General features: G+C 37.2%; 2 protein-coding genes across 5 annotated transcripts in view; both read right to left on the reverse strand.

Moving 5' to 3' along the window:
- Positions 1-235: 235 nt before the first annotated feature.
- Positions 236-17,209, reverse strand: LOC135771813 (NLR family CARD domain-containing protein 3-like). 3 transcript variants are annotated; one of them, XR_010543065.2, is made up of 10 exons: positions 16,863-17,143; positions 16,569-16,653; positions 16,381-16,464; positions 14,495-16,195; positions 12,945-13,118; positions 11,191-11,364; positions 10,425-10,598; positions 8,694-8,867; positions 3,249-3,431; positions 236-2,846 (listed from the first exon to the last, which is right to left on the reverse strand). XR_010543065.2 is itself a non-coding variant. In XM_065282179.2 (9 exons), the coding sequence occupies exons 1-9, from the start codon at positions 16,876-16,878 to the stop codon at positions 2,831-2,833; spliced, it is 2,598 nt and encodes an 865-aa protein (XP_065138251.1). In that variant the 5' UTR covers positions 16,879-17,143; the 3' UTR covers positions 239-2,830. The 3 variants fall into 3 exon arrangements, 1 of the variants encoding a protein (XP_065138251.1); XR_010543066.2 differs by having other exon boundaries at positions 237-2,846; positions 17,095-17,209; XM_065282179.2 differs by lacking the exon at positions 3,249-3,431 and having other exon boundaries at positions 239-2,846.
- Positions 17,210-18,736: 1,527 nt separating this feature from the next.
- Positions 18,737-27,826, reverse strand: part of LOC135771807 (protein NLRC3-like) — a 41,632-nt gene continuing 32,542 nt past the window's right edge. For both annotated transcript variants that reach the window (XM_073815537.1, XM_065282170.1), the window contains 5 exons: positions 26,718-26,891; positions 26,032-26,205; positions 23,389-23,562; positions 19,620-19,793; positions 18,737-19,434 (listed from right to left, as the gene is read on the reverse strand). In XM_073815537.1, coding sequence (XP_073671638.1) covers positions 19,410-19,434; positions 19,620-19,793; positions 23,389-23,562; positions 26,032-26,205; positions 26,718-26,891 — 721 coding nt within the window. In that variant the 3' untranslated portion in view covers positions 18,737-19,409. The remainder of the gene's footprint in view (positions 19,435-19,619; positions 19,794-23,388; positions 23,563-26,031; positions 26,206-26,717; positions 26,892-27,826) is intronic.

Below are 27,826 nucleotides of genomic sequence, written 5' to 3' on the forward strand. Positions count from 1 at the left end.
GTACATCCACATAAAATATGTAAACAAAAACTTTTATTCTGCAAATGATTAGTCGCGAATAATCGTGAAAGCACTACAAATGTGAAAACTATGAAATTATTTTAAGTGAAATAATCCTTGTCACGGATACGGACTCCTTTATTTTCTTTTTTTTAAAACACAAATCTTATACAAAAATATGTTAACACAAATATTATATACAGACATGCATTACAATTATATACAAAATATACTAAAAGTATAAATGAACACATTGGGGCAGTTTCCCAGACAGGGTTTTGTTTAATCCATGACTAGGCCTAGTTATATTGGGATATAAACTCAGCAAAAAAAGAAACGTCCTCTGACTTTCAACTGTTTTTACTTTCAGTAAACTTAATGTGTGTAAATATTTGTATGAACACTAAAAGAGTCAACACCATAAGACATAAACTAAAAATGTTTCACAGACATGTGACTAACAGAAATAGAATAATGTGTCCCTGAATGAAGGGAGGCTCAAAATCAAAAGTAACAGTCAGTATCTGGTGTGGCTTGAAGTACTGCAGTGCATCTCCTCCTCATGGACTGGATCAGATTTGTCTGTTCTTGTTGTGAGATGTTACCCCACTCTTCCACCAAGACCCTTGCAAGTTCCTGGACATTTCTGGGGGGAATGGCCCTAGCCCTCACCCTGCGATCCAACATGTCCCAGACTTGCTCAGTGGGATTCAATGAGATCCGGGCCATGGCAGAACACTGACATTGCTGTCATGCAGAAACTCACGCACAGAACGAGCAGTATGGTTGGTGGCATTGTCCTGCTGGAGGATCATTTCCATATGAGCATGCTTAAAGGGTACCACATGAAGGAGGAGGATGTCTTACCTGTACCACAAGTTACGCAAGACAAAACCGTGACTCATCAGTGAAGAGCACTTTTTCCACTCCTGTCTGGTCCAGTGAAGGTGGGTTTGTGCCCATAGGCGGCGTTGTTGCTGGTGATGTCTGGTAAGGACCTGCCTTACAACAGGCCTACAAGCCCTCAGTCCAGACTCTCTCAGCCTCTTGTGGACAGTCTGTGCACTGATGGAGGAATTGTGTGTTCCTGCCATGAATCAGGCAGTTTTTGTGGCCATCCTGTACCTGTCACGAAGGTGTGATATTCGGATGTACCGATCCTCTGCAGGTGTTGTTACAGGTGGTCTTCCACTGCGAGGATGATCAGCTGTCCTTCCTGTCTCCCTGTAGCGTTGTCTTAGGCGTCTCACAGTGTGGACATGGCCATTTATTGCCCTAGCCACATCAGCAGTCCCCATGCCTCCCTGCAGCATGCCTAATGCATGTTCATGAAGATGAACAGGGACCCTGGGCATCTTTTTTGGTTGTTTTTCACAGTCGGTAGACAAGTCTCTTTAGTGTCCTGCGTTTTTAGAACTGTGACCTGAAATGCCTAGTCCCTGTAAGCTGTTAAGGTCTTAATGACCATTCCACAGGTGCATGTTAATTTAATGATTATGGTTAATTGAACATGCATGGAAAACAATGTTTAAACCCTTTACAATGAAGATCTGTAAAGTTATTTGGATTTCTACAACATTATTGATGAAATACACAGTACTGAAAAAGGGACGTTTCTTTTTTTGCTGAGTTTATTTACCCTTAAATGCTAAAGTATTACCTTAAGTCCCACTTGCCCTTAAAACTCAAGGGACTAAAACAGGTTCTTTAACTTCACATGCGATGTCTAATACCTTATAGCCAATCACAATTACATACGACTTAGTTAGAATAAAATAATTTGTCCATCCGTGTAACCAGAGGAAATGGTTGAAGAAACTGCCCCATGCTAGCGTGCCCTTATTAAAAAAATACCCCAGCCAATTACCTATAAACAACTTATTACAGAACTCATACTATAACCAGAGGTACAAGAAGGCGCCGTCTAACCTGATATAGTAAATCATATGAACATATAATAATATAATTATAGTAGAGATAATGATCAGAGGTCCTGACTTATCACCTGATTGTCCACTTAGTTAGCGGTATAGACGATTAGCATGAATTTATACCACGGCCGTGGGTTTATGGTGTCAACGATATATCGTAATACTTTATAACAGCTTAGAAGAGTCAATAACACAGAGCAAAGTAGAATGAAAACAAACGTAACAATTTATTAACCAGGTAGGAAAAACAATTCAGAAGCCAATTTACAAACAATTCAAATACGAAACAAAGGAAAAACCATTGCATACATGGTAAGCAAAATAAAATAAAAATACCCAAGACACATCATCATGGGGTTCATTTCTGAAAAGAGAAAATCCCCCTGCACTATTTACAAACTTTTCTTTAACTATCCAGAGAGAACAAAGCATATGGGAATTTGGTACTGATTGGTGCCTGTAAACACAGGGCTGTCCTTAATTTGCATACAGTGAGTAATTGTTTTATGCCTAAAAGGTGAGTGAAGTTTTCTTAATGTATTATTACATTTTATTATTGAATTCTGTTGTTATATAAATCAACCAAATTGTACCGCTTTTATTAAAATACTTCATATGACATCAAACAAGGCCGGTTTCAGACACTCTGTGCATGCACAATGCAGCATTTCACATACAGTTTGTCCTGAGAGTTGAACAGCTTGGTGGGGTGTGAGACTTTGTCCCCAAACCATGGTGTTGGCCTTCTTGGGGGTAGATGTGAATTATTTGAGAGAGGTTTCAGATGTTGATTCAACATGAATTAAATGTTTTCAAAAAATGGCTCCGATGGATCCATCCATTTGAAGGCATTTGTCCGGGTTTGACACCATCTTACAGTTTCAACTCTTGTTATGAGTTCATTTTACTATGATTCTGAGAAAATACAGAAACAGCACATTTACTTAAAAGCAACACTCTACTCTTTTGAAAATAGGCTCCCTTTTCAACCCCAAATCAGAAAAGGTTGGGACACTGTAGAAATTGTGAGTAAAAAGGAATGGAATAATTTACAAATCTCATAAATGTATATTTTAATCACAATAGAATATAGATAACATATCAAATGTAGAAATTGAGACATTTTGAAATGTCATGCCAAATATTGGCTCATTTTGGATTTCATGAGAGCTACACATTCCAAAAAAAGTTGGGACAGGTAGCAATAAGAGGCCGGAAAGTTAAATGTACATATAAGGAACAGCTGGAGGAGGACCAATGTTTAGGAATGGGAATGTTGTCCTATTCTTGCCTAATACAGAATTCTAGTTACTCAACTGTCTTAGGTCTTCTTTGTCGCATCTTCCTCTTTATGATGCACCAAATATTTTCTGTGGGTGACAGATCTGGACTGCAGGCTGGCCATTTCAGTAATCAGATCCTTCTTCTATGCAGTCTTGATGTTGTAATTGATGCACTATGTGGTCTGGCATTGTCATGTTGGAAAATGCAAGGTCTTCCCTGAAAGAGACGACGTCTGAATGGGATCATATGTATCTAGAACTTCGATAAACCTTTCAGCATTGATGGTGCCTTTCCAGATGTGTAAGCTGCCCATGCCACACGCACTCATGCAACCCCAAACCATCAGCAGTGTTTCCTCTAGGATTTTTTTCAGCTGTGGCGGCCGGGGGCGCCCATGATGATTATAAATGTACATAATTTTTTTAAATGTAGAAAACAGGCTACAGTAAACTAACATGTATTTTTTTTATCATTTTCATGCTGTCATTTACTTTTCCTTATATTTATAGCATATTGCTTTCTATGTTTGATCTAAACTGTATTTTCTTAAAAAATACGTACGTTTTATAGCTTCATACAGATTTTTCATTGTAGTTTTAATGTAGTGTGCAAGTTAGTGCTCGTGTTAAGCGTTACGGAGCGGTTGCAAAGTCACGCACAGTCCTGTTTGATAATCCGCACCACTGTGATTGACAGAACACCCGACCAGTTATCCTACATCAGCAGCAATTTATTCCACACCAGGCCTGTTTGACATAAAGAGCCCGACTCGGTCACACCGCAAATCGCACAGTTAAATAGAAACCTTAAATGCTCTTCGCAGACAGATCTTAAACACAAATAAGCACTGGGCCATTTAAAAATTGTTACCTATCGGAATCCAGTCATATTTTGTTCTTGGATGTTAGACCCGCAGTTCATTCTCGCCTATTGAGTCCCGACCTGCATCTACAATGCATATAACACGTTAATATGATTACACCTGTTACATTAAATATTAGGAGTTTCACCCACGGGTACCCCGACCCTGTTGTTTCGTCTGACAACAGATGAAACCTTCTCACCGTCTGCCTCAAGTTTTTATTACCAACGTCCTTCTCTTCCCACAGGAATAATGTAAGTTTCCTTCCAAACAGATTCGACTATTAATGTCTTGCAGTCCCATATGAGTAGTATTCAGTGTTTAGCCTTTTGTTTTTGGACAAACATCTTATCATTTAATGTGAAACTTTGTGAGTGTCGATCTAAAGCACAGAAGATTGACAACTGAGCGGTCAGCAGCGCGCTGCGCTTATATTCTGAATAACTAATGGCCTGATAAGTTGATAATATGAGTACAGTGATTACAAATGAATGTCCAAAAAACTCGTAATATGTTAAATCGAAAGTTTAATCATGTCATTTCTCGCAGCCCCGTGCTGCGTCCGTGTACAAGGCCGCCTTAATGCACGGGCTTACCTGGGCTGAAGCCCAGGGGCCTCCCAAATTTAGGGGCCTCCCAAGTTCACGTTCATATTGTTTTGTAATCTGTCAATCACTCTTAACTGCACGTTACATGGCTGCTGATTGGTCCGTGGTAACTTCCCGTGAAATAAAATATTAGACGTAACAGATTTTTCTATTCCGCGTAATGTAATTAAGTGCGCGTTGTCAACTTGGCATTCCTGCATGTTAGACTGAGTGTGACAGAGAAACAGGAAATAATCCACCAACAAATGAAAGAGTAATTTCTGAAATTTCATAATAAGCACTGAGGTGCAGGTCTCTCTCGCTCTCTTTCGCGCGTGTGCTCGCTCTCTCTGTGCTCGTGCAGCTGAGTCTCTGGCATGCAGAAGTCTCTCCAACTGTGCTCAAGATACTGTGCCGCGGCCGCCAAATAAAGAAAGGAGTTCCCGAACATATTAATGCTGTTCGTTGTTATAAAGTTTAAGTTTACTCGCGTTTATATCAGTGACGCGTGCGCAGCTGGAGCGATATAGTTTGACGCGATGTAAGCTCACAGTACACACATGTGATCACAAATGATCATCCCCTGATCGCACCATTCATATTTATAATCTCCTTATCTAAAGATCTTATATACAGGTATGTTCCCTGTCTGTTTTGTGCATATTCATACGTGTTCGTTTTACATGCGTATGCATAAATACTAAATACAATGCATACTATATCTTCAATAGCCTACAAAATAAATAACTGATTAAAAAACAAGATTCTGTCTATAAATACGTATCTTTTGTTAACATTAATGCATTTTCACTTTAAAACTAAATTTAACTTCTTATATTTTTAAAACTGTGGTGAGCACTTAGTTAGTGAGTTTTTTCAATTTTTTTGCAATTTTCTGCAAATTTGTATATTCCAAAAACTATATAAACATAAAGCTTAAACATTCTCATACATTTTGGTTTTATTTTCACCACAAGTTGCTGTGTGTGGTTGTTAAATAAAGTGTCTTGTGTTTATGCTCAAGTGGGCTCAGTGATATGTTAATAATGATATTATGGTGTTTTCTGGGTCAAAGAGGGAAAACTCACTGTTGTATGTATTGAAAAAAACTAATGCATTTTGTGATGTAGATTACCTAGATATTACACTTTTTTTGTTTTTAAATGAGACTATAAATTGAGGGGATGGGGGGCCTCCAAAACCTCTCAGCCCCAGGGCCTCACATTAGGTTAAGGCGGCCCTGTCCGTGTATATTCGTCTGTGAACCGCATATGCGTGATGACCTTGCAACTTAAATTACCCTTAATTTATTGCCATACAGATAAAAGTAAAATAACATTCAAAACTGTAAATTGTGTATTTTTATTTGTGTAAACTCACAATAAGGAAAAAACATTCTGCTTAATTAAAATCATTAAAAACATGAAGTGTTTTCTGTTGCTTTGGTTTAACAGCGCGTCACAAAAAAGAACAGCAACTCAAATACTTTTAATTCGTTTAGTTAATCTGATAATTATAACATATTTCGTGTAGGCTTATTTATTTTATTATTATTTCTCAAAAAGACGTGGCCTAATCATCATCTGTTGATTTAAATCTATTTGTGCATGAAACTAAACCCATGGGGGAAATTATGATATTTTAGGAGATTTATTTATAAATGAGTGAACAACGCGAATCCAGAAAGGAATTTATTTCTTTAAGACAGCCAGTCTGGCAGGGCGGACATTTCGGTAGTTTTATTTATTTTGCGAGCTGCCGCCATGGGTTTTTTCTAGAAGGGATACAGAAAATGCCAAAAAGTTTAGGATTAGATTTGGAGGTAGGATTTTTAGGATGAAAACTGGCTAAATGAGATACAAATACATCCTACAATCCTGTGAAATTTTGTGTTTAGAGTTGGGATTGGGTGAAGGATTATGATAAAACAGTGCTCATCCGGCAAGATTTCGTTTGCTGTATTCCTTCTATCCACAACCGCAGGCATGGCGGGGATGTTTTAGGCGTGGCGGGCCGCCACGGTTGAATGTATATAGCGGAAACTATGCATGCTTTTGAAATGAGCGCTAATAACAACTTGGGTTGTCATTGTCCTCTTTAGTCCAGATGAAATGGCGTCCCAGTTTTCCAAAAAGAACTTCAAATTTTTATTCGTTGGACCACATAACAGTTTTTCGCTTTGCCACAGTCCATTTTAAATGAGCCTTGCAGTGCCGTCTAGGAGCCCGAAGATCATGGGCATCCAGTATGGTTTTCTGGCCTTGACCCTTACGCACAGAGATTGTTCCAGATTCTCTGAATCTTTGGATGATATTATGCACTGTAGATGATGATAACTTCAATCTCTTTGCAATTTTTCCTCTGAGAAACTCAGAAAACTATTTTACGTCGCAACATTGGGGAAATTGGTGATTCTCTGCCCATCTTGACTTCTGAGAGACACTGCCACTCTGAGAGGATTTTTTTATACCCAATCATGTTGCCAATTGACCTAATACAGGGGTGTCAAACTCAATTTCATCCCTCACATCACATCAGCATTACGGTTAATCTCAAAGGGCAGGTTGTATTTGAAAGACTGTATGAATGTATCAACTCTTTTATTACTGTACATTGCATAATTTTCCCTGCATTTGCTTACTATTGGTTTTGTTAATAACTCAATTAATACCTAGCTTTGAAAGTAGAAGCCCAGGCAAATAATGACAAAGTGTATAGAGTACAACTATTCTACAGATTATTTAAAAAATAATTGTTGTGACAAAAACACATGTTGTGTGTCAGTACACTCAAAATATTCTGTTATCCTTCATTGTGCAGGTCAGAAAATGAGAGGCATTTTAGATACTAATAAAGAGTTTTACAATCTCCGCCACAAAATTATGCATTTATTAAACACATCTACCCTCGCTTGTCATTTCTTGCCCTCTTTACAAAAAAGCTGTGATTTTTTACCTGGCTTTGAGTGTCTGACTGACGTCTCATGAGTTCAGTGTTGTAGCGTAAAAAACTAATCCCAGCTGGACATCGCGAAACATTTCTGTACACGAGACGGAAAACATTTTCTCGCTGGATCCGAGCGGGCGCGAGAGAGGGAGAGAAAGAACGAGCAGATACTGTCTGTTTCCATATGCGGAGGTCGCATAAGCAGCGTCATCAAGCCTGGTTTATTTAAGTTAACTGACCATTACATTCGCAAGTCATACGCATATTACAACTATTTACTATAAACAAAGAATAATATTTAACTTTATAATTGTTAATATTCTGAGTCTTGATGACGAATGCAGCCTGGAAATGCAATCTCCGAAGGCTGCAGCGTTCGCATTCAGACACGCCCACTCTAGTAGTGTGTGCGTGCGGGGCACTGCTCGTTCTCTCTCATGCAATCATCAACATTATCACTATAATTACATTACAAAAAGACTTTGGCGGGACAAAAATTAGTTTTGGTGGCTGCTAAAAAAATCTATATAGGAAATAACCTGCAAAAATAAAACATATAATAACAATAAAATAATCTGTAAACTTTCGCGGGCCACATAATTAACATAATTTGTAAACTCTCGCGGGCCAGATGAAATGAGGGGGCGGGCCGGATTTGGCCCGGGGGCCTTGAGTTTGACACCCCTGACCTAATAAGTCCTTAAGCTGTTCCTTATATGTACATTTAAATTTTCTTGCCTCTTATTGCTACCTGTTCCAACTTTTTTTGGAATACGTAGCTCTCATGAAATCCAAAATGAGCCAATATTTGGCATGACATTTCAAAATGTCTCACTTTCAACATTTGATATGTTATCTATATTCTTCTGTGAAAAAAATATACGTTTATGAGATTTGTAATTTATTCCATTCCTTTTTTACTCACAATTTCTACAGTGTCCCAACTTTTTCTGATTTGGGGTTGTAAGCTCCCTATTACTAGAGTTTATTATTTCGTATTATCCAATTAAAACCTTAATCAACTTAACATCACTAGATGACATGACATTTTTAAATATATAATAAATACAAATCATTGCTCACCTTAGTTTTTTCGGTTTGTAATTTAAATCATTTGTCAGATCAGAGATCAGCTTCATTCCTAAATCTCCCAGATTATTATTAGACAAAAACAGATCTGTCAGGTGTGATGGGTTTAATCTCAGAGCTGAAGTCAGAGCAAAACAACCTTCATCTGTGATATAACAATCAGTCAACCTGTGAAGAACATTGACACACACTTTAGTCTTTCATTTTTCTTTCATACATGTTTTAGCAATTTTAATTTAATAGTGTTGGGCTGTTTGAGCAGCGTGTCATGAACTTCTACTAAATCCTGGTGTAAACACATTTTGTTTTATTATCTAACACCACATCTACACTGTATGAAGAAGAAAATAATGACAATAACATGCAACAAGAAAAGAGAAATGAATGAGAAACGATTGTGTCAGTTGTAAGAACTTGATAAACTTGAATTAATGAAAACACAGTCCTTCAATTTGTTATTTCTAATTAGTTCAGCGTTGAGCAGTCTTCACATGTTAAAATAAAGCCAGCAGATGTGATCGATCACATTAGTTTGATTTGTTTTGTAGAAAATCTGATCTGTAAGCAAAGGCATTTATCTTGGAATTTATGTTTGTTTGTCAAATGAGGAGCTCAGATGCAAAAGACGCTAAACACCCCTCTGTTGAGATAATAATATTCACCAAATACCTTTGCTTTCAATTAGCTTTTCTTCTCGGTCTCAGGCCATTCAGAAAAGGCGCTTTGTTGGCAGAATCCACAGAAAAAAAAATTCAGCAAAGTCCTCTAAGTGCACCAAACCAATCAGATTTAAACTTCGGACCTGAATACAACCTCTATGTGGCAGTCACATAGATCATAGCCTAGATAATGTGTGATTCAGTTTATTTTTACATTCTGACTTTTATCATTTGCAAAGTTTCTAGATGCATCTTTAGCAATTTTGCAAATTGTCCAAAGAAGTGGATTTTTTTAGTGAAATAGAGGTTTGAAGAAAAGCTTGCTTGTATATAGAGGGTTTTTCAAAATTGTTAAATACAAATGAAATAACTTTAGTGATATTTGTGAAAATAAGGCATTTCAATTTCTGTCTACCGTATTTTTCGATCTATAAGCCGCGTTTTTTTCATAACTTGGCTGGTGCACCTTGTTAGTCAGTATGAATTAATTTAGACATTTATGAGGCAAGAGACAACACCGTCTAATTCAGTGGATTCATTAATGTGGAATGACGAGTATGCGAACTTCACGCTTATTCTGTAAATTTAGCTATTTAACCTTCCAGTTAAGTTCTGTATTCTATGGTTTATTTTAAATAACTGATAATGTTACTTTTAATGTACAGACATCTATTCAGCCTGCTGTTCTGTCTGCTATTGTTTAGTTGAATAACTTGCCTTTCCAGATGTCTGTTCTTCGGCCTGGATTTTGTGAAATAATTTTCTAAATAAACGCGACGTATAGTCCACTGTGACTTGTATATGTTATTTCGTCTTAATAACGCATTTTTGAATGATGCGGTTTATACTCCCGTGCGGTTTATAGTCCGGAAAGTATGGTAATAACCTTAACATTGCCATTAAAGTGAAATTACTAAATCTAAAAATAAATGCTTATTTAAAAGAAAACATGTAAAATGCATTTAGAGGGTTTTCAATCTGAACTCTTCATGTCTCTTAAAATTGACAGCTTCCTAATATCTCTTTGAGAACCACATCATGTTTGACTACAGAAAAATTATCTTACTTTAGTATCTCCAGTTTACAGCGAGTATTCTCCAGTACAGCAGACAGCAGCTTCACTCCTAAATCTCCAAGTTTATTATTACATAGATTCAGTTCTCTCAGATGGAATGGGTTTGATGTCAGAGCTGACGACAGAGCAACACAACCTTCATCTGTGATATTACAAAAACTCAACCTGTAGAGAAAAATAACACACTTCAATCGCTCAGATCACAACACACACTTCAGATTTCATTTTGTTAGTTTGTGTTTATTCATAGTTTTTTTATGTGGCGTTTGCTCTGCTGGACTGTTGATCAAACTTTGTGTCTCTCTGCTCTGTTTCTCTCTCTGGATTATGGTCCTGTCTGCCAAACTTTCACACCCTTGCAAAATGAAACTGCGGAGATCAGCCACTTTAGTTTTATCAATGAAAGGCTATAAATAGCGCTGTTACCGTGTTTTGCACCAGAAGTCAGAAAAGACATAAAACTTGTGTTAAGTACCTCAGATTATATAAATGGGCGGAGAGAAGGCGGTCGCGTGTGGCTGTTCGAACACATTCAAGCACATGTGTGTTTACACTACAAAAGCAATCCGATCGAAAGGGGTTTCGAATATCTCTGAATGTGGTTGAAAGTGGTCGAAAGTGGACAAGCTCAAAACGTTTTGAACACCGTTTACACCTGGCATTAACGTCGTCCACTTGTGATCCGATCGAGGAAAACGCATGTCAATGCCAAGTGTAAACAGCCTCTGAGAATCATATCATGTGTGAATGATCTTACCAGAGTTTCTCCAGTTTACAGTCAGGATGCTCCAGTAGATCAGAGAGATGCTCCATTGCTAAATCTCCAAGAAAATTATTAGACAGATTCAGTTCTCTCAGGTGTGATGGGTTTGATTTTAGAGCTGAAGTCAGAGCAGCACAACCTTCAACTCTGATATAACAAGAATTCAACCTGTAGAGAACAATGACACACACTTTACTCTCTCATTTCACCATACACACATCTGATCAAAGTCATTATTATAGGGGTAACATTTTAATTTTATCATGCTTCCCAAAACCTGTCAGTCCTTTCATTATCTTCAAAACACATTTTTAGATATTTTTGATGAAACGTGCATATCTTTCATATGGGGATGATCGCCTCTTTATACAGGTTGTCAAAGTATTGTTTGCAAAGCTTGCAAATGGCTCTAAAAAGGAAAAACGCTGGCAACTACATGAACAGGTCCCAGCGCATGCATCACAGTCTGGTAGGGGTGTAACGATTAACCGTGCAAATGCGCGTTTCTCAAATGAATAAATTTGAATGAACTACGGTGAAACCCTGGCACATCCGAACGCCAGGGGGCACTCTCATGCAGAAACTCCCTTTGTGCAACAGAAGAAGTACCATTAAAAAAGCTTGTTGCGTCCTAAACCCTCTACTTCCATACTATATAGTAGGCGAAGTAGTGCTTTTTACATACTATATAGTATGGAAGTAGGCGGTTTGGGACGCAGTGGCTATTCCAGAAATGTCAATAGGAATATTTATATCGCTGTTCTACAAATTGTTTCAGGTATTTTCATGATAATAATGAATATTTTGAATGATATTAAATGCACATTATAAACGACTCCGACTCATAATGATTTTAGATTGATAAGGATTTCCTACTTACCAAATGCCGTAGTACATGCACAATCTTTGCATAAAACAAAGAATTGCAGCCTTGCGATTCAAAACCGAATTCAGACAGGCATTTTTAATGTGACACCCGATTTAATCGTTACATCCCTACAGTCTGGTAATGGCTGCAAACTGATACTTCAATAGCATATTATGGGACAGTCACAAGCATCCCAGTTTTTATCAAAAATATTTAAAAATGTGTTTTCAAGATCAAAGGACTTACGGGTTTGGAACGACACAGAGGTAAGTGATTCAGGATAAAATTTTAATTTTTGAGTGGACTATCCCTTTAAAGATCATTACAAATCTAAATCACTGTTACGCCGGTTTACACCACAAGTGTGAGCAGAGCGTAAGTGGCGCATGCACACCGAACGTGTTTGCGTGGCAGGAGCGTCGCTGAATTCTTACCATTTTGGAATCCATTCAGCGGATCTCCGGGTCTGGCGCTAGCACTTTTAGCATAGCTTAGCACAATCCATTGAATATGATTAGACCATATAGCATCGTGCTAAAAACACCTTTAAATAGGAGGGGACTATTTTCGCTATGCTAAAAGTGCTAGCACCAGACCCGGAGATCAGCTGATGTATTCCAAAACGGTAAGAATCAAACGTTTAACTCTAGGGGAGCTGGAAAATTAGCATATTTTCAAAAAAAGTGGAATGTTGTGATGTTAACAGATGTAGATGTTAAAAGTGTTCTTAAAGTCTCCTGTTTGTCATCATTCTCAGACCTAAAGTATCTTCTTTGGAGGATTAGATCATGTGAAGATCAATTCACAACAGCAAATAGACAATAAACAATTAAAATAGATTCATTACTTTATTTCATCTCAAAACATCACATGATCTTACTTCAGTATCTGCAGTTTACAGTCAGGATTCTTCAGTATGTCAGAGAGCAGCTTCACTCCTGAATCTTTCAGTTTATTATGACCCAGATTCAGTTCTCTCAGGTGTGATGGGTTTGATCTCAGAGCTGAAGACAGAGCAACACAACGTTCATCTGTGATATTCCAAGAAATTAACCTGTAGAGAAATAAAAAAAATGTTTAAAATATTACCAATCAGTGATTCTTGGGAATTTGGATAAAACCGGTTTAACTTTTGAAAAAAAGTTAGTTAAATTACAAAATCTGAAGGTATATCATTATAGACCAAGGTCTTGGCAGTTCAGCAATTTAGTGGTGCAATTTCCCCTGTTTGTATTTTTTTCATAAAATAAGTTATTACTCATACAACGTTTACTATAAGCCTAAATAGAAAAAGTAATGATTTTTAACATATTTTTGTATTAGGAGAGATATAGACTATTACTTTAATAACTCAACAGCACTGAAGAAACATATTGTAAGCATATTCATTTAAAACAAATAAAACTCTGTCTGACGGTGGTGACACTAATCTGACGTTGGTGACAGTGGCCTCATTACAACATACAATTCAAAAATATTTACCACTCAAGTCAATGGCTTCTTGCTTAAACTTTATGTAAATATTTGGTCCAAAAAATAACAATCCTGAGCACTGTGATGAACAAAAATCAAATCATAACTTCCTAAAATACATAAAACCTGACCGGAAATACAGAAAACCTGACGGCGGTGACATCTGACGGTGGTGACAAAAACCTAAAATAGAGGAGTTGTTCACATTAGCCATCTTGTTTCCCCTCTGTTGCTAGCTTCTTCAGACCTCTTAAAAATGATACATTTATTTCATAATCTAATCTAATATTTTTTCACAAAGATGACGGTGTTGACATGTTACGGTTGTCACAGTAGCAGTGTCCAAAAATATGAACAAGTTAAGAGAAAATAGCAAACATACAAGAGCTTGAGTGATCTTGAAGCATGCAGTAGAGCTGAAGGTTTGAAAATGGGGTCCTCAGGAATGCAGTTGACCCTGTAGTTGTCTGATTTTATTGCTTTTTATAAATATCTGATGGTGGTTACGAATATGTGGGACACATTTTGAGCAATCACAAAATAATAGTAAATATTGTTCAAAATTCACTGTTTGTAGTTTTTAATACATATTACAACGTACTCTTTCATGTGGTAAATATATTTTTCAATTCAATGATTACGTTTGGCTTTTTTAATAAACTTGAAATGATTCTCTCTTAACCGAGGATAGCTGATTTTGTAGGCAATGGGCCAGCATATAATCATTAAATTAATAAAAATAAACCTATAAAAGAACCTTAAATATGTGCAAAGGACCCCCTGATTATAACATTGATTCTTTTTCTTCTTGAAAATGTTATTAATTTATTTAATTTATAATTTAATGTTATAAATTAACAGAATTAGCACTTTTCTTAGGGGGACATGTTTTTGCCAAAGTTTCAAGAATCAGTGCAATAATAAAGGTTTAAGAGCAAAGTGACTGTTCACACTTACTGAACTGATCTGGATTCACAAATCACAGGCAGCAGCTCCTTAAGAACTTTCAGTGATTCAGCATTGATTCCTTTAACAAACGGATTCATAGTAAAATTCTTTAGCTCGTGTCCTGATGTCAGCATCACCGAAACTATAGCTGACCACTGATATGAAGACAGTGTGGTTTTATTTATTATTGTAGATGTCAGATATTGTTGGATTTCCCTCACTAGTAAAACATCACCCAGTTCATTCAGACACTGAAGCAGATTGATGGATTTCTCTGGTGAAGGATTCTTCCTGATCTTCTCTTTTATGTATTTGATTGTTTTCGCATTGATCTGACAGTTGTAGCATGTCAGTAACCTCAGACCTGGTATGAGATTCTGATTCAACGGCAGTGACAAACCCAGAAAAAAACGAAGAAAGAGATCCAGATGTCCATTTTTACTCTTCACAGTCTCATCTATAGCTCTATGATACAGATCAGGAATTGAAGGCTTACAACTTTGATTCATTTCAAATGCAGTTAACACACTTATGTTGTTGTTCATAAAAGAGAGGTGCACATGTAGAGCTGCTAGATGTTCCTGAATGCTCGGATGAAAAAAGCTGTAAATTTTCCTCTGACACAAACCAAACTCCTCTCTGAAGATCTGAGTACACAATCCTGAGTACACTGATGCTTCTGATACATCAATGCCACACTCTCTCAAGTCTTCATCATAGAAGATCAGATTGCCTTTCATAATCTGCTCAAAAGCCAGTTTACACATTTTGAAGACCATGTCTTTATTCTTCTCGTAGTCCTTCTGAATGATCAGGAAGTGTGTGTACATTTGAGTGAGAGTCTTGGGGATCTCTCGTTTTTTTGCCTTCCTCAATATTGTCTCTAGAACAGTGCCGGAAATCCAGCAGAAGACTGGGATGTGACACATGATGAAGAGACTCCTGGATGACTTCAGGTGTGAGATGATTTGATCAGACAGACTTTTATCACCGATTTTCTTCCTGAAGTATTTCTCCTTCTGTGGATCACTGAAGCCTCGTACCTCTGTGACTCGATCAACACACTCAGGGGGGATGAGATCAGCTGCTGCTGGTCTGGAGGTGATCCAGATGCGAGCAGAGGGACACAGATACCCCTTGATGAGGTTTGTCAGCATCACGTCCATTGAGGTTGATTTACGTACATCACACAACTTCAATTTGCTTTTAAAATCCAGAGACAGACGACACTCATCCAAACCATCAAAGATGAACAACACTTTATATTTATCACTGAAGATTTCCATTTCTTTTGTCTCTGGGAAGAAAAGATGAAGAAGATCTAAAAGACTGAGTGTTTTGTCCTTCATCAAATTGATCTCTCTGAAAGGAAGTGGAAATATGAGGTGGACGTCCTGATTCTCTTTCTCTTCAGCCCAGTCCAGAATGAACTTCTGTACAGAGACTGTTTTTCCAATGCCAGCGACTCCCTTTGTCAGCACACTTCTGATGTGTTTGTTTTTTGCAGGTAAAGGTTTAAAGATGTTCTTACATTTGATTGGTGCCCCCTCTGCCTCTCCACTTTTAATCTCTGTGATGTTGAGCTCTGTGTAGATCTCATTCAGTAGTGTTGAGTTTCTCTGCTTTGATGTTCGTGGATACAAACACTGAAACTTCTCTCTCAGATTTGATTTAAATGTGTTCAGGACTTCATTAATTTTAGAGTCATGGCTGTAAAATGACAACAGAAGTTAGAGAAGTACATGTATTGAGGAAATTTTATTTTTATTATCGTTTAAAAATCACAACATTTTTTAGATTTATCACATGCTGAAATGTTATTGAATGTGTGTATTTATAACCTGACATAACATCTAAAACAAACAGAATCAAATGTCAAATTATCTATAGTTTACCTGAATTGAGGACACACATATTGTGGTTGATTCACAGATTGCTCAAACTTCACCTTTTTACAGACGGGTTCCATTACGTCTGATCTGGATATCAGGAAGAGAATCAAAAAATATTAAGTTTTAATTGATGTGCGTCTTTGTGTGAATAAAACTGTGTTAAATGTAAATGTTATTTTTTGTCAGGTCACCTCTTAAATGCTGTTGGTGGATCCATTGGCCTCTCATTCTTCATAGACACACAACTGAAATCTGCATCTAATTTCTTCTGATAAACTGAAATATAACACACATATCAGATTACAGTTAATCATGTGTACTGTATTCAACAAATAATATTAATGTTTATTGAAAACAACATGTGATCTTACATATAATCCTTTACAGTCTGTTGTTAAGACATAAAAATATATTGAATCGCTTTCAAACAAATGTGTAAATCAACAAAGCTTTATAGTTGTGTGTCTCTGTGTAATTTGCCTTACATGCATTAAACTTCATATACGACGAGGATGCAGCATTTTGTACTCGTGCTCCATTAAAGCAACCGTTAAACTGTTTTACTCGCGATGTCTTTAAATGAGCTTTCAAAGATAAATTTAACCGATGTACATCGCGTATGCAGATTCATATCTAAACGTTATTTTCTTCTTACTGACATTCGGACATTAAAACAGAATCAAACGGTAAAAACAAGTAGTTGTGTTAGTTGATTACCTCAAAGCCCTTAGGATTTCTGGGGTCTCCGAGTTTGTTTGGAGGTGTCGTCGTCTTCTTCTTCTTTTGTGGGTTTACTGGCGGGTTGCAAACCAACTGTATGTGCATACCGCCACATTCTGTACTGGAGTGTGACGAGGAAAATCTGCCTGATACTGGTTAAATTCTATTCATTATATGTGTGCGCGTGTGTGTACCGTGTATAATAATTATGTATATATAAATACACACACATACATGTATAATTTTAAGAAAAATATATATTTACATAAATATTTATATGTAATATAAATTATATATATAAATATAAACATGTATATACAAATGTACATTTTTTACTAATTATATGTGTGTGTGTGTGTGTGTGTGTGTGTGTGTGTGTTTATTAATAATTATTATACACAAAAATTATGTAAACAAAAACTTTTATTCTGCAAATGATTAGTCGCGAATAATCCTGAGGCAGCTCTACAAATGTGAAAACGATGAAATGATTTTAAGTTAAATAATCCTTGTCACGGATACGGACTCCTTTATTTTCTTTTGCTGATTGTACAAAATCTTTTTTTTAAACATGAATCTTATACAAAAATATGTTTTGAGGCAGTTTCCCAGACAGGGTTTAGATTAATCCAGGACCAGGCCTAGTTATATTGGGACACTTAACTAGTTTTTACAAACATACCTTTGAAAAAACAATACTGATGTGCATCTTAGGACGAAACAAAGTCACTGATAAATGTTGAAATATGTCAGTGCAAGATGTTTTTATATTAAGGTAGCTCAAACATACATTTTAGTCTGGGACTAATGTAAGCACTGTTCGGAAAACTTCATATTGTGTACTTCTGTAAATCTTACAGTTCTGTGCACAGTTGCATGAAAGTCCTTAAGCTAAGAAATCCCTTAAATATAACGTTAAAGGTCACGTTCTTCCTGATCTCATTTTTTAAACCCTAGTTAGTGTGTAATGTTGCTATAATACTATAAATAATACCTGTAAATGATAAAGCTCAAAGCTTTTACAAAGCTTCAAAATCACAGAAAGAACAGGAGCTTTAAGGGTACCCTTAATAAAAAAACCGGTTGCAAGAAAAACCCTTAAGTGTTCACTCAGGCAACCATAAGGCTGTCAATAAGTACTTACCTTAAATGCTAAAGTATTACCTTAAGTTCTGCTATTTCCCTTAAAACTCAAGGCAAGGGACTATAACAGGTTCTTTAACTTCAAAAGCGATGTCTAATACCTTATTGCCAATCACAATTACATACGACTTAGTTAGAATTAAATAATTTGTCTATCCATGTATCCAGAGGATTGAAGAAACTGCCCCATGCTAGCGTGCCCTTGTTAAAAAATCCCCGAGCCAATTACCTATAAACAACTTAATACAGAACTCCAACTATAACCAGAGGTACAAGAAGGCACCGTCTAACCTGATATAGTAAATCATATGACCATATAATAATGTAATTATAGTAGAGATAATGATCAGAGGTCCTGACTTATCATCTGATAGCCCACTTAGTTAGCGGTATAGACGATTAGCATGAATTTATACCACGGCCGTAGATTTATGGTGTCAACGATATATCGTAATACTTTATAACAACTTAGAAGAGTCAATAATGCAGAGCAAAGTAGAATGAAATCAAATGTAACAATTTATTAACCAGGTACGAAAAACAATTCAGAAGCCCATTTACAATCAATTAAAATACAAAACAAAGGAAAAACCATTGCATACATGCTAAGCAAAATAAAATAAAAATACCCAAGACACATCATCATGGGGTTCATTTCTGAATAGAGAAAATCAAAAATTTTCCTTAAGTATCCAGAGAGAACAAAGCATAAGGGAATTTGGTACTGATTGGTGCCTGTAAACACAGGGCTGTCCTTAATTTGCATACAGTAGGTGATTAGTTTATGCCTGAGAGGGAGAGGTGTTTATCAGCACTGAGTGAAACTAAATTTTTTGTTACATTTTAATATTGAATTCTGTTGTTAAATTAATCAACTAAATTGTACCGCTTGCATTAAAATACTTCATATGACATAAAACAAGCCCGGTTTTAGACACTGTGCATGCAGAATGCAGCATTTCACATACAGTTTGTCCTGAGAGCTGAACTGCTTGGTGAGGTGTGAGAATTTGTCCCCAAACCATGGTGGTGGCCTTCTTGGGGGTAGATGTGAATTCTTTCAGAGAGGTTTCAGATGTTGATTCAACATGAATTAAATGTTTTCCGAAAATGGCTCCATTTGAAGGCATTTGTCCGGGTTTGACACCATCTTATATTTTCAACTCTTGTTATGAGTTCATCTTAACTATGATTCTGAGAAAACACAGAAACAGCATATTTATTTAAAGCAACACTCTACATTTTTGAAAATAGGCTCCTTTTCAAGCTTCCTATTACTAGAGTTTATTATTTCATATTATCCAATTAAAACCTTAATCAACTTAACTTCACTCATCATGACATTTTTAAATATATAATAAATACAAATCATTGCTCACCTTAGTTTTTTCTGTTTGTAATTTAAATCATTTCTCAGATCAGAGATCAGCTTTATTCCTAAATCTCCCAGATTATTATGAGACAAAAACAGATCTGTCAGGTGTGATGGGTTTAATCTCAGAGCTGAAGTCAGAGCAAAACAACCTTCATCTGTGATATTACAAGCACTCAACCTGTGAAGAACATTGACACACACACTTTAGTCGTTCATTTTTCTTTCATACATGTTTTAGCAATTTTAATTTAATAGTGTTGGACTGTTTGAGCAGCGTGTCATGAACTTCTACTAAATCCTGGTGTAATCACATTTTGTTTTATTATCTAACACCACATCTACACTGTATGAAGAAGAAAACAATGACAATAACATGCAACAAGTAAAGAGAAATGAATGAGAAACGATTGTGTAAGAACTTGATGAACTTGAATTCATGAAAACACAGTCCTTCAATTTGTTATTTCTTATTAATTCAGCGTTGAGCAGTCTTCACGTGTTAAAATAAAGCCAGCAGATGGCATTTATGTTTGTTTGTCAAATGAGGAGTTCAGATGCAAAAGACGCTAAACACCCCTCTGTTGAGATAATAACATTAAAGTGACACCATGTAATTTTTCAACCTTCATAATAAATTTTCAAGACCCTTGTGATAGTACATCGACTTTAAATAGGTTGAATGACATGTCTACCATAGCCTGACGGGGTCTGTATCACTTTTACTCGTATTTTAAAACTTAGGGTTTCTGGTAGTAACCAGAGCACAAAAAAAACTACAAAATTCGACTGCTTTACGGCATACGTCACTTCCTCCACACAATTTGTTTTTAACGTGAATTTTGCTGGAGGCTACTTAAGGAGTGTAGAGAGCAGTTTCTATTACGTGACTCTGTGGCACAGTTTTTAGTGTCACGGACCTATGACACGGGCGACCCGGGTTCGATTCCCCTTTAAGGCAATTTTTTATATAAACTGTTGATTCATACATAAATGCGATGTTCTTTATAAATTACGGCGATTATATTGCATATAGTTCCCTGTATTCAGATGCTGTGTTCACGTATTTACCTTTCTTTTACTGTGTCTATTTTATTTACATTACAATCCAAGATGCTACAGCAGTCAAACTTGCTCACAGTGTAAAACCAAACCCTACTCATTCACCAATCAGATCCGAGCGTTTCTCTCTTCTCTCTTCCTCATTTGCTGCGTTCCGCTGTCACTCGCGTGACGTATTACAAAGCGGCAGACCTAAACGCATGGGTTTACTTGGATTTGGAGCGATTTTCACACAAAAAAGAGGAATAACGAGCGCCATTGCGGAAAATCCTGGTGGCGAGGGAGAGAGAGAGGATGCAACAATATTTGTTTGGAAAAAGGCAAGGAAATACGTCTGGTCGTTTCTGAATTGGAAGGCTGCAGCCTCCGGAGGTCAAATATGCAGGCTGCACACGTCATCAAGCCTGGGTTATTAAGGTAAACTGAGCATTACATTCGCAAGTCATAAGCATACTGCAACAATTTACGATTAACTAAGTATAATAGTCAACTTTGTAATTGTTAATATTGTGAAATAAGACAGTCTTGATGACGTATACAGCTTAGAAATACGACATCCGGAGGCTGCAACCTTCAGATTGAGAAATGGCTTCTGCCACGACGAGTTCCTCATCAGAAAGTTGTAACATGACTGCGTTTCTCCCTGTTGTCTCAAAATGCTGATCGTTTAGCATTTTAAATGTTTAGTTTTTAGTTTAGTTTTAAGGTTGGCCAGTTCCTTTCCTTTGCGACAGTGCTGCGGCGCTTGTGGGCTCTAGGGGCGCTAGAAGTGAAAAATACGTGTCTAGCACCCCCTAGTGGCCAAAAAGTTTCATGGTGTCCCTTTAACCAAATGTTTTTGGCAAGTATTATTCATCAAATACCTTTGCTTTCAATTAGCTTTTCTTCTTGGTCTCAGGCCATTCAGAAAAACGCTTTGTTGGCAGAATCCACATAAAAAAAAAATTTTTTTTCAGCAAAGTCCTCTAAGGGGCTGTTTACACTTGGTATTAAGATGTGTTTTCATCGATCGGATCACACAAATGGACGAGAGAGACACATTACGTTTAAACCTGGTATTTAAATCCGTCTCATTTGTCCACTTTCGACCGCTTCTGTCATGAATAACGTGAGGGGGTGGTCTGTGAGACGGTGGGCGAGTCTCTCTGCTGTCATTCAAACGTGAGCGGGAGTAATTATGGGTTTATATGGACGCAAACTAATATTATTTCGGAGTCCACTGCTTGTTTAGCAAGTATACATGCTGCACAGTGTTTTGTACGTGTGTATGTAAGAGCTTTCTCTGAATTTTCAGCGCAATTGATGAAATAGGATCGCGCAACTTTCACACGCTTTCAAAACGAAACTACGGAGATCAGCCGCTTTAGTTTTATCAATAAAAGGCTAAAAATAGCGCTGTTTACCGTATGTTCACGCCAGAAGTAAAAAAAAGACGTAAAACTTGTGTTTAGTACCTCAGATTATATAAATGGGCGGGGAGAAGGCGGTCGCGTCTGGCTGTTCGAACACATTCAACCACATGTGCGTTTACACTACAAAAGCGATCCGATCAAAAGTGGTTTCGACTACTTCTGAATGTGGTTGAAAGTGGTCGAAAGTGGACGAGCTCAAAACGTTTTGAACACCGTTTACACCTGGCATTAACGTCGTCCACTTCTGATCCGATCGAGGAAAACGCATGTTAATGCCAAGTGTAAACAGCCTCTATGTGCACCAAACCAATCAGATTTAAACTTTGGACCTGAATACAACCTCTATGTGGCAGTCACATAGATCATAGCATAGATAATGTGTGATTCAGTTTATTTTTACATTCTGACTTTTATCATTTGCAAAGTTTCTAGATGCATCTTTAGAAATTTTGCAAATTGTCCAAAGAAACGGATTTGTTAGTGAAGTAGACGTTTTGCTAAGAAAAGCTTGCTTGTATATAGAGGGTTTTTCAAAATTGTTAAATACAAATGAAATAACTTTAGTGATATTTGTGAAAAAAAGGCATTTAAATTTCTCTCTACCGTATTTTTCGGTCTAGAAGCCGCGTTTTTTTTTCATAACTTGGCTGGTGCGCCTTGTAAGTCGGTATGAATTAATTTTGACATTTATGAGGCAAGAGACAACATTACCGTTTACAGCCGCGACAGTCCGCCATATGCTGCTTCTGTATTTATGTAATTCAGTAATGTGGAATGACGAGTATGCGAACTTCACGCTTATTCGGTTAATTTAGCTATTCAACCTTTCAGGTAAGTTCTGTATGCTATGGTTTATTGTTTAAATAACTGATAATTTTACTTTTAATGTACAGACATCTATTCAGTCTGTTGTTCTGTCTGATATTCTTTAGTTGAATAACTTGCCTTTCCAGATGTCTGTTCTTCAGCTTGGATTTTGTGAAATAATTTTCTAAATAAACGCGACGTCATATACCGTAGTCCACTGTGATTTATATAAGTTATTTCATCTTAATAACGCATTTTTGAATGATGCTGTTTATACTCTGGTGCGGTTTATAGTCCGGAAACTATGGTAATAACCTTAACGTTGCCATTAAAGTGAAATTACTAAATCTAAAAATAAATGCTTATTTAAAAAAAAACATATTACATGCATTTAGAGGGTTTTAAATATGAAAACTTCATGTCTCTTAAAATTGACAGCTTCCTAATATCTCTTTGAGAACCACATCATGTGTGACTACAGAAGGATGATCTTACTTCAGTATCTCCAGTTTACATTGAGGATTCTCCAGTACAGCAGACAACAGCTTCACTCCTAAATCTCCAAGTTTATTATTACACAGACTCAGTTCTCTCAGGTGTGATGGGTTTGATGTCAGAGCTGAAGACAGAGCAACACAACCTTCATCTGTGATATTACAAAAACACAACCTGTAGAGAAAAATAACACACTTCAGTCTCTCAGATCACAACACACACTTCAGATTAACATGGATTTCGTTTTGTTCGTTTTTTATGTGGCGTTTCCTCTGCTGGACTGTTGATCAAACTTTGTGTGTCTCTCTGCTCTATTTCTCTCTGTTGGCGCTCTCTCTGAATTATGGTCCTATCTGTCAGTTACAATCTTGCTCTCTAGTATCTGGTGTATAATACAGTCTTGAGCTCTAGTGTTTGTTAGGGATGGGCACGGATATTCGAATATTCGAATATTCGATCGGCAATAATAATTCGAATTTAAAAAATGCTATTCGAATGTTTGTTTGTTTTTAATGTGCCACCAAAGGGTTACGACTTATTTAATGCTTTTTCACTTCATCTATACTCTTTTACAGACTTAAATGTAAGATATACATGACATTATATAACATTATTCGTATATATTTCTGATTGTTTGGCAATGCAGATTGCAGACGAATGTAAGTTTTTTTTCTTTTATCTCCGGGTTTGGCCGCGCTGCGCCATATTTGGCAACTGGCGCAGTGAGGGCTCACGTGTTATTAAACGTGCTTCTCCGCCGCCTGCATCAACACATCATGAGAGATTTGTAAGCTTTCTGTTATAAAGTCTACTTTATTTTGTTAATAACGAGACAGACACGGAGAACGAAATGAAACGGAGAACATTTATAATATGCGGTGCTCTTTCGAAAATGAACCGGATAACTGCACATGGCTGTTTAAAAGCAAAGCTCCGTCTTTGTGAAATCTTGTTATATTAAGCTAACGTTTGTAACTTTGCACAGTCAACAATAATCTATCGAGCCAGCTTACGTTATTTGTAAAATAATGTTAAATACAGATATTCAATCTTGTTCAATCCGTCTGTTGTTTTTATCGGATAACCATCATCACGTGCAACACGAGGAAGAGTTTTCTCCGCAGCACCCGCATTATTGTATCTAGTCAGAAGAACGGGCTTTCACCGAAGCAGGTAGGGTAAAAATGGTTTCTTTATTCACAAATACATGTCAAACTAAACTGAGAAGATATTTATATGTTGACTGAGCAGTCGGTTATGTAGATGCGTTTTTTCGTTTGCTCCGGGCTCTTATTTGGAGTCTGTTTAAGGGTTTAAATGATGATAGCCTACTTTGTCAAGTCCTCAAACTTTAAACTTCGCAAGTCCTCAAACTTCGCTTAGATTTGGGGTTAATGTATAATATTTGGTATAATGTAATGTATGTAAGATCCAACAGTAATGAATTCATACTAACGACCGACTTGAAACTAAGGGTTTGACTGACTCAGACTTCGCTCCGCATGGGGTTTTAACGCCTTTTTTCTGTAGGATATTTTTTAAGAAGAATTTAAAATATATATATACAATTTACAATGTTTTCAACTTAAAAATACATACATACATACATACAGAGAATATAAGTTTAGCTTGTTGTGGATATTTCCTAATTATAAGCCTTCTGTGAAATTATGACAAAATGAAAAATACAAAAGACGCATGTCTTAATTAACATAATTTAAATAAACGAATATTCGAATATTCGTTCTTTATGAGCTTAAATATTCGAATAGTAAATTACTGGAAAATGCCCATCCCTAGTGTTTGTGCAGTTTGCTCTTTGTTTCTGTCCCCTGTCTGGTCTTTAGCTATCTGACCTGTAAGACACTTCACCATTTCACTCCGAGGGGCTGTTTACACTTGGTATTAAGATGTGTTTTTATCGATCGGATCACACAAGTGGACGAGAGAGACACATCATGTTTACACCTGGTATTTAAATCCGTCTCTTTTGTCCACTTTCAACCGCTTCTGTCCTGAATACTGTGAGGGGGTGGTCTGTGAGACGGTGGGCGAGTCTCTCTGCTGTCATTCAAACGCGAGCGGGAGTAATTATGAGTTTATATGGACGCAAACTAATATTGTCGGAGTCCACTGCTTGTTTAGCAAGTATACATGCTGCACAGTGTTTTGTACATGTATATGAAAGAGCTTTCTCTAGAGCTTTCAATTGATGAAATAGGATCGCGCAACATTCAAACCCTTGCAAAATGAAACTGCGGAGATCAGCCACTTTAGTTTTATCATTGAAAGGCTATAAATAGCGCTGTTACCATGTTTTCGCGCCAGAAGTCAGAAAAGACATAAAACTTGTGTTTAGTACCTCAGATTATATAATGGGCGGAGAGAAGACGGTTGCGTGTGGCTGTTCGAACACATTCAAGCACATGTGCGTTTACACTACAAAAGCAATCCGAACAAAAGGGGTTTCGACTTCCTCTGAATGTGGTTGAAAGTGGTCGAAAGTGGACGAGCTCAAAACGTTTTGAACACCGTTTACACCTGGCATTAACGTCGTCCACTTGTGATCCGATCGATCAAAGCGCATGTTAATGCCAAGTGTAAACAGCCACTGAGAATCACATCATGTGTGAATGATCTTACCAGAGTTTCTCCAGTTTACAGTTAGGATGCTCCAGTAGATCAGAGAGATGCTCCATTCCTAAATCTCCAAGATTATTCTGAGACAGATTCAGTTCTCTCAGGTGTGATGGGTTTGATCTCAGAGATGAATTTAGAGCAGCACAACCTTCAGCTGAGATATAACAAGAATTCAACCTGTAGAGAACAATGACACACACTTCACTCTCTCATTTCACCATATCAAAGTCATTATTATAGGGGTAACATTTTAATTTTATCATGCTTCGCAAAACCCGTCAGGCCTTTCATTATCTTCAAAACATATTTTTAGATATTGTTGATGAAGCGTGCATATCTTTCATATGGGGATGATCGGCTCTTTATACAGGTTGTCAAAGTATTGTATGCAATGCTTGCAAATGGCACAAGTGGACGAGAGAGACACATTTTTTCACACGTTTACATCTGGTATTTAAATCCGTCTCTTTTGTCCACTTTCAACCGCTTCTGTCCTGAATACTGTGAGGGGGTGGTCTGTGAGGGTGTGGTCTGTGAGACGGTGGGCGAGTCTCTCTGCTGCCATTCAAACGCAAGCGGGAGTAATTATGAGTTTATATGGACGCAAACTAATATTATGTCGGAGTCCACTGCTTGTTTAGCAAGTGTAAACAGCCACTGAGAATCACATTACGTGTGAATGATCTTACCAGAGTTTCTCCAGTTTACAGTCAGGATTCTTCAGTACGTCAGAGATCAGCTTCACTCCTGAATCTCCAAGATTATTCTGAGACAGATTCAGATCCCTCAGGTGTGATGGGTTTGATCTCAGGGCTGAAGTCAGAGCAGCACAACCTTCAACTGTGATACAACAAGAATTCAACCTGTAGAGAACAATGACAAACACTTTACTCTCTCATTTCACCATACACACATCTGATCAAAGTCATTATTATAGGGGTAACATTTTATTTTATCATGCTTCGCAAAGCCTTCAGTAGGGATGAGAATCGAGAACCGGTTCTTCATAAGAACCGGTGCCTAGTGAATCGATTCCTTTGAACCGTTAGCATGCGTGCTTAACGATTCCGCTGATCGGTTCCGCTCGTTGCAAATGTGTCATGACATCACACACACGCTGTGTTGTTTTGGTTTAGAACGCAGCAAACATTGCATCCATCGAGGCAGAACGATCCAAAGTTTGGTTATATTTAGGGGTGGGCAGAGCGAGGCTTTGTGAAACACTGAAACAGTTGAATCAGTAACTTATATTTCACGCGAACATACGACAATACGATCGCGTTGAAGGAAGTTGCAGGTCTGTCGCGTGTTGGATATATAATTACACAACAACACCAGCGAGTCAAGCACCAGCGGAGCTAACGGGCCGCCATCTGTTATTAATGCCGAAGGTAATGTGTTAATGTTAATGTGAGCGCCATTTCATTATGTAAACTTTTACTATACGGATATCTCCGTTTTCATTGTTCTTCAAATTGATGACGGCCAGAGTCTGGTTGGCTCTCACACTGGCTCAGAGGCTGCAGAAAGTATCTCTCGTGCCCTCTAGCTACTCCGTTTACAGAGGCAGGGAGGAATAAAATGACTGAGGAGAGGATAAACACATTTCACCGAGCAGTAAAGGTGGACACTACTTAAGTATTTCTACTTAAAAGTACATTTGTATTTTATCAGTGTTTTTTTATTTTTTTGAAAACATACATTCCAAAGCATATTATCATAAGTTTTAACTACATTTCATAGTTTTTGGCTTTTGGCTAGTAATTTTTATTTTACTTTTTACTTAAGTAAAAAGTAC

Source organism: Paramisgurnus dabryanus, chromosome 8 (genome assembly GCF_030506205.2).
Source record: "Paramisgurnus dabryanus chromosome 8, PD_genome_1.1, whole genome shotgun sequence".
Taxonomy (NCBI): domain Eukaryota; kingdom Metazoa; phylum Chordata; class Actinopteri; order Cypriniformes; family Cobitidae; genus Paramisgurnus; species Paramisgurnus dabryanus.